This window comes from Watersipora subatra, chromosome 5, assembly GCF_963576615.1.
Source record: "Watersipora subatra chromosome 5, tzWatSuba1.1, whole genome shotgun sequence".
NCBI lineage: Eukaryota > Metazoa > Bryozoa > Gymnolaemata > Cheilostomatida > Watersiporidae > Watersipora > Watersipora subatra.
Genome location: NC_088712.1, coordinates 37,808,945 through 37,816,938, shown reverse-complemented (window position 1 = coordinate 37,816,938; position 7,994 = coordinate 37,808,945). Strand labels below are relative to the sequence as shown.

The following is a 7,994-nucleotide window of genomic DNA, read 5'->3' as shown; positions in this document are numbered from 1 at the left end:
CTACTTTCTCATGATCTGCCGATATACCTTTATCTGAGACAATAAAACCTAGAAACTTAACCTTGCTACAACGGAATTGGCATTCCTTCGCGTTCAAGGTTATACCAACGTCTCTGAGTCGCTCAAGCAAAGCCTTCAACCTTATATCATGTTCCTCTACCGAACTAGCTTGTAAAAAGATATCGTCAGCCATGTTTTGTACACCCTCTAGACCTGACAAAACCTGCTGGATGATATACTGAAAACATTCCGGGCTAGCATTGACTCCCATTGTCAACCGCTTGTAACGATACAGGCCAAATGGAGTGGAGAAAGTGGTAATATCCCTTGATTCTTTCTCCAATTCTACCTGATTAAATCCCTGATTCATATCTAAGCGAGAGAAAACCTTCCCTCCTTCTAAATTAGCAAGCATTTCCTTGATTGTGGGAATGGGGTGGCGTTCACGAGTAATTGCCTTATTTGCCCTTCGCATGTCAACAGTTACCCTAATGTCACCATTGTCTTTAGGTACACACACCAGGGGACTGCTCCATCGGGACGGGACACCCACAACCTGCTCTATGACATCCTCACCCACCATAGCATCTAATTTCCTACGTAACCCCTCCCTGACTCCAAAAGGTGTTCTCGTAAGAGGTTGAGCTACTGGCTCTACTGTAGGGTCTATGTGGAATTTGACCTGATATCCTACCAGCTTACCCAAACCTTGGAAAACTGTCGGAAAACTTTTAATTATGTCATCAGAATTGCCAGGCAAAATGTTTCACAAAACATTATCACTATATGACACTAAAGACAGACTAACAGCTGTTTCATGTGATAACAAGCATTTAGCCACACCATTGTAAACATAGAAAATAGCATGTGCCGTTTTATGACCACATTGAACAATAGCACTGAATGACCCACACAAATCTAATTTTCTCTTGCTGCCATAGCCAAAAAGATTGTCATCATCATTGACAGCTTGCAGTAAGATGCTATGCTTGGACTTCAGCTTATTATAAGTGTCAACACCAATAATATTGCTGCAGGCTCCAGTATCAAGAATGAATGGAATTCTCTCACCCATAATGTTGATGTAGCATCTAGGCATCTTACTTCTAATGTGCTGAATGGCATACATATCGCTATCGCTTGACTCGGGGTTGTTTACTGCGGACACGGTAGTAGACCTTTTGGGTTTTCCATTACAGAATTTAGATCCCGCAAAGTGTCCTTTTTGTGGCATGTGTTACAGTTACGGTGCAGGGCTGGACAATCTGTACTGCTGCTAAGATGTTTCTCGCTCATACACCGGAAACATGCTTTCTTCTTAACAGTAGAACTAGGAGTAGACGATTTCTTACCATGCCTTCTTTGCTTCCTTACAGCTGAGACATAAACTGCGGGTGGGGTGGTGACACTCATCGAGTCTAATTTCTCCCCAATCTCCACTTGTCGAGCTATGGCTACCACTTCGGAAAGGTCTGCTTGCCTGTCAGCTGGCATTGCTGAAATCCTGTCCCGAACTGTCTTACTATTGACACCTATCCGGAACTGTTCTAGCAGATTTTCTTCCAAATTAGCCTGAAACTCACACGTTCGAGCTTGAGATTGTAGTTTCAGCACAAACTCTGAAACTGACTCTGATAGACCTCTTTTCACCTCTCTGAATTTCGCCCGCTCCATCATCTTGTTCGTTGTTGCTCCATAATGCCTTCGCAGCAGCTCAATTAAATCCTCTGCATCCACTTTTTTTGGCTTCCTTGGTGCAGTTAGGCAGGCCAGCGTTTCATATTGCTCTTCTGACAGTCCCATGATGAGCACATGTTTTTTCTTGTCCGGTTTGGTTCCATGAAACGCATAATAACTGTCCAATTTTTCCAAATACGTCTCCACCTTCCCACCAAACACCGGAACCGCTGACGCTGTGGTTGCACCTGTTGCTGCCATTTTTACCAGTCTAGCGTAGAAACTTTTTCCTTCGTCGCCAATTTAATGTATTCATTTATACGTTAATTATCATTAGAAGTGCACAGGGAGCTTCTTGACTGTTTGCTGTGCTAGACTAGACTAGTTTATTTCACTGAAAGATTTTGTCACAAACAAGTCAGCGATGAATCAAACGACACACAATAAGGCAAACAATATTATAGATTGCCACACTGAAAGCATAACAAGGAAACATTTCTGCACTAGCTTGTAAAAACTGTTGATTCACATAATGTGTTGCATCAGCTGACATACAGGTGTGATGATCATGAATAATCGAAGAATACAAACATTGGTACATTACAGGTTTTTTAAAAAGTTCAACAGTAACAGAACATTGAGTGTGCCAGTCAAAATTTAAAAGAACAACATCATGAATATGCAACACTGAAGCACATTACATCCGATGTCTACATCATGAAATAATACTCAGTGTAGTTGCCTTTGGGCTAATAAGTGAGATGGTTATGAACAGCCATTGTTGAGTGTGACAGTCAATTTTAGAGGACCACAACATCATAAATATGCAACCTTAAAGCACATTAAAATTACTGATGTCTACATCATGAAATAATTCAGAGTGTATTTGCCTTTGTGGTAATAAATGAAAGAGCTATTTCCCTTTTTCTTTTTGTAAATTAACACATCAGACAAAACTCTCTTTTATTAGAAAAGACAGACTTAAGATAAAAGTACAGTTGTCACATCTACCTGCTGAAAAGCTATAGAACAAGGTTGTAGCAAGTTCTGCTGTAGCTATCAAGTGAAATATTTTCACCAATTGAATTCTGTAAAAATACTATTAAGACCTTGCCCTAGTAAAATGGGTTGAGCCAGCATTTGACAGATAGTGACAGCAGAATCTAACTCAAACAATCTAAGTCATTTTCTAGACTAATGAGCACTCATGGAGAATACTGTCTGACTACATTAGAAGATATTTTAAGTTTACTACTTACACAGATCTTTTGAAACATGTATAAAACACAGTTATTCACAGGTTATATGAAAGTGTTGACCGTTTGCTTATGGTCTTCATACTTTAGGAGTTGAAGAGGACAACACTTAATTGTTACAATCGGGTTGCTCTGCAAAGAGGCCAACAAGAGTCATGCACCAAACAAGATAAAACAATGAATGAGAAAAACAACAAATGAAAAGACAGGAATCATGTAAAATAATTATATTCAATTTATGAAAAATACTGCAGTCAGCAAAATTCAGTCAGCAGCACTAAAGCTACTAGTAATAAAATTTCTGAATGCTTTACACAGCTCGGTAACATCTTAACAATCTAGGTTAGATTCTGCATGTTAAATACGGTGTTAGTAATAGTAAAAATATCACTACGAAACTTTTATTTGAACAGAACAGGTGAGCTTTTAAATTCTCAACAAATATATGTTTCAGCACTCCTGAAAAACCTCGTGGCTGAACAGCGGTCAGGGCCGCTGCGGAGCTCTGGTCTACTCATAAACTTTGAATTATGCACTATGCATTTAACAGTGAATAAAAAAAGATTACTTAAACAGAGAAAAGCAGTTTTGCAGGCGAGGCCATCTATAAAATTTATAATATTTACACTATCAAACACTGATGAAAATTTTAGACCATGTCTTTTAAAGGCACTCCACTTGTGATCTCTAAAATTTCTAAAACCTAAATGTTCAAAGACTATTATATGCTGCTAATATTGTACATTAGAAATGACGTGTATTGCAAGTTTTTAATATTGATGAAACATGAAACTTTACACAATTTCTATAAGTTGTTAGTTTATCTATATCCACATGCGCAATACATTTAAAAGGAGCTTTTAGAGTTGTTTTTCTTGCAGCGAAATAAAGCAATTTTTATGTTTTATCTCATTTGTTAAACTTAAAAAAACTAACACTGATAAGGCAACCACCCTATCTGAAAGTTTTAAAAAGTGGTAATATCCAGACACAAAGAAAGTCTGAAAACTGTTTTCAACTAAAAACTGTTAGTTTTCATTTAAAAACAGCACTGTGAACTTTCAATATCACAATGGCAATTTTTGTAATGATATTCCAATATCCAGATGACAAGAAGGTCATCCCATTTGTTAATACCCAGATAACAAATGAGAGTTATGAACTGTTATTATCCAGATAACAAGAAAGCAAAGCATATTAACTTTTCATATTTAGATAATGAGCAAGCTTTAGGATCTTTATATACCCAGATAACACAAAAGCATTACGAACTGTTAATACTTATATAACAAAATAGAGTTATAGTACGTTAACATCCAGACAACAATAAATTATTACAATCTAGTAATATACAGACAGAAAAAAACAACATTACGTTCTGTTAATATCTAAATAACAAAAAAGCTTCAAGAGCTGTTATTAATGAGATACAGAAAATTACTAAAAGCTGTTTTACTTATTGTTTGTATTAAAACTACAGTTTGATGCAAAATATGTTATGATCTGTTAATATCTAGATACAAAGGACGTGTTGATCTGTTAATATCTAGATACAAAGGAAGTGTTGATCTGTTAATATCTAGATACAAAGGAAGTGTTGAGTTGTTAATATCTAGATATAAAGGAAGTGTTGATCTGTTAATATCTGGATACAAAGGAAGTGTTGAGTTGTTAATATCTAGATACAAATGAAGTGTTGATCTGTTAATATCTAGATACAAAGGAAGTGTTGAGTTGTTAATATCTAGATACAAAGGAAGTGTTGAGTTGTTAATATCTAGATAAAAATGAGGGTAAATGTTATTAACATCCAAATAGATAGAGGAATTTTGTATCTAAAATATTTAACTTGACTATGCATGCTGATAATGTGGTCAATACTCATGCTGGTATGAAGGTATTATAGGCATGTCATTGTTAAATAAGGCAGCAATTTATGTTATAATATTCTTAATGGTTACAACCCATATCAAACCTGCTACGCTGTGAGAGATCACATGAAATGGCATCATGTAGCAGATATCGGAGAGCTCTATCACAACCGCCAACGGAATCTTTCAGGTGATTGGACAATTACCTATCCAATACTAACAAATAGTTGGTAGTGTTTGGTTTTCATTAAGCACATTTTCTAAAATTTTGTTGACGCAAATGTGGGATATTATGTAAATATTCGTGGCTTCCTAGTGATTAGCTGATAACCGGGGCCTGCCTTTCATGGAGAGCCAGGGTTAGCTTTCAAGAAAAGCCAGGGCTTCTAAAAGCTAGCTTTTCACAGGAAAGCCAAGGGACTAACAGGTCTGGCTATATAAGCGGGCGTTAAACAGATGCCTGGCAGAAGGCTCAGCAAGAGAGCAAGTGAGCTGATCATCTGCCTTGCCGTGCTTCTACTGACAAGCGATTTGCGCTGTGGAGATCGGACGAGAGTCCACTGGGCCGCAGTGAGGCTGCTGATTTAGTTTGCCTACGGGTTGGCAGATTTGTACTGCCGTGAGATTGGTGACAGCATTCTGCTGTGGGCGTGTATCGCTGTGGTGGTGAAAGCTGGTGGCAAAGGGGAGGTTGGTGTGTCATCGTAGCGGCTTGGTGCTGCGCAGCAATATCCTCGTTATATTGCTAAGAGCAAAAATGATTATGCATGCTGGTTAGACAGTATGTTGGTTTTTGCTAAGCCTGTGAACCTTACATATGGAGATTATTGCTCAAATGGCAATCAAATAGTTTTTAAAATTTGAGTGCTTCTCATAGGTAATGCAATATTTTTTAGTTCAATTAATAATATTCTATGTTTTAACAAGTGACATAAAATTTAATGAAATATAATATGTCACGACTTGGTGTTTTTTTTTATCATGAGCAATATTAGGAAGCAGAGTAGTGCTATAGAATGTCAGTGTAGCTGTCTAGGTTTCTGACAACATAATTTGACTACGTTTAGAAGTGATAAATTTTCACTTTTGTTGGAGTTATATTGTCCTGAATTTGGGATTCCTTCTCTTATTCTGTCCTTTGTAGACTGATATTTATGTGATAGTTTCTCATAGCTTATATAAAACACTTTACAAAGGTAATACCGACGTTTCTGCAATAAATAATGATACATAACATCTTGATATACATTGTATGATTAATATTTTTATTTGTTTTATTGTATTAAAATCAAAAATCTGAGTGCTGAAATACTGCAATAATTTTGTAGCTTAAAAAATAGCGGCCGAGCAAAAATACCTGAAACATTTACAGAAAAAATTGCAGAAAGTCCTTTAAAACTCTGAATACAATGATACTGGTATCGAACAGGAATTTCTGAGATAAAATCTTCTGTGATACAGATTCTTCATTCCAGTATTTTGATAGCTATAGCTGGACAAACAAAGGACACACAAAATCTGAGATTTATATATATATATATATATATATATATATATATAATATATATATATATATATAGATAGATAAAAACTTAGTGCTTTGAGCACAATTTTCACTACCATTAAAAGTATATTCGTGTCAGGTTTAACAGCATTCTTTGATAGAAACAGCTCATTAGGAAAATAAGAAAATATTCATACTGCTATAATACATAACTGTAAAAAACAGAGTTCAATAATTTATCAGTCTCTGAGATCTTAGACATACTCTTGCTCACATATGACCTTACACGCTGACCTTGCAGGAGATGCTATGTGTGAAACCCATAGCATCTCCTGCAAGGTATCACTTATGACCTTACATGCTGACATTGCTGGAGATGCTATGTGTGAAACCCATAGCATCTCCTGCAAGGTATCACATATGACCTTACACGCTGACCTTGCAGGAGATGATATGTGTGAAACCCATAGCATCTCCTGCAAGGTATCACATATGACCTTACACGCTGACCTTGCAGGAGATGCTATGTGTGAAACCCATAGCATCTCCTGCAAGGTATCACTTATGACCTTACATGCTGACATTGCTGGAGATGCTATGTGTGAAACCCATAGCATCTCCTGCAAGGTATCACATATGACCTTACACGCTGACCTTGCAGGAGATGATATGTGTGAAACCCATAGCATCTCCTGCAAGGTATCACTTATGACCTTACATGCTGACATTGCTGGAGATGCTATGTGTGAAACCCATAGCATCTCCTGCAAAGTATCACATATGACCTTACACGCTGACACTGCTGGAGATGATATGTGTGAAACACAAATAACTCAGGCTTTTATTTAATTTCCTACCTTAGCGTGAATCATTAGCTTTTGTTTTGAAAATTTCATACGAAACATATCAATGAAGCATTCTCAGCAGTATTAGACATTTTGCTGAATATAAATATTCTTCCCAACCAGTAAATGTTTAGTTAACTTTAGATAACTGACTTTAGATAAGATGAGCTACTGACTTTTGTGTATGCAAATTGCTGTAATAAAACTGCTGTTCCAACCCAAGTATGGTGCAAGTATAGCGGAGGTACAGTTGCAGGTGAATGTTTAAAATATCACATCACAAATGTGGAAGTATTATAAAGGGCAGAGAAGGAACTTAATAAAACAATCATGAAAAGAAAAATAGAGTTTTTCTAGCACATAATAGAAAAAGAGGTCTACAGAACTTGACAGTGACAAGGAGAATTGAAGAAAAACAGAGCAGGGACAGACAACGGCTGACCTACTTAGAAACCCTACGCGAATGAATGCCAGCCAGAAAAAGAGAGAGAGAAGAAGAGCGAGAGAGAGAGTGAGAGAGAGAGAGAGAGAGAGAGAGAGAGAGAGGAGAGAGAGAGAGAGAGGGAGGAAGCAAAAAGAACAGAGCAAGCATTGTTGAAAAGAACGAGGCAAATGTATAGGAAGTGGTGAACAACCATGATCATCCACATCCTCACAAAAAATGGCACTTAGAGAGAAAGAAAGAAGCAAATAATATTTGCCTGTACTAATTTTTAGTGTAATTGATGCTATCATTCAAGTTATTATGAACTTCAGAGATTTTTTGTCTGTAGGAGTTGTTTTTACATCCCATCAGCATATCACTTTTTTGTATCGCCAATAATTGTTTTGAACTACGCTT

The 7,994-nt window shown here is 36.8% G+C and overlaps 1 protein-coding gene across 1 annotated transcript; it reads right to left on the bottom strand.

Annotated features, from left to right (window-relative positions):
• On the bottom strand, nt 1–1,938 carry LOC137397340 (uncharacterized). Its single transcript, XM_068083631.1, has 2 exons — nt 1,459–1,938; nt 1–33 (listed from the first exon to the last, which is right to left on the bottom strand). Exons 1-2 carry the CDS (start codon nt 1,936–1,938, stop codon nt 1–3), a joined length of 513 nt encoding a protein of 170 aa, XP_067939732.1.
• Between the last annotated feature and the right edge of the window lie 6,056 nt (nt 1,939–7,994).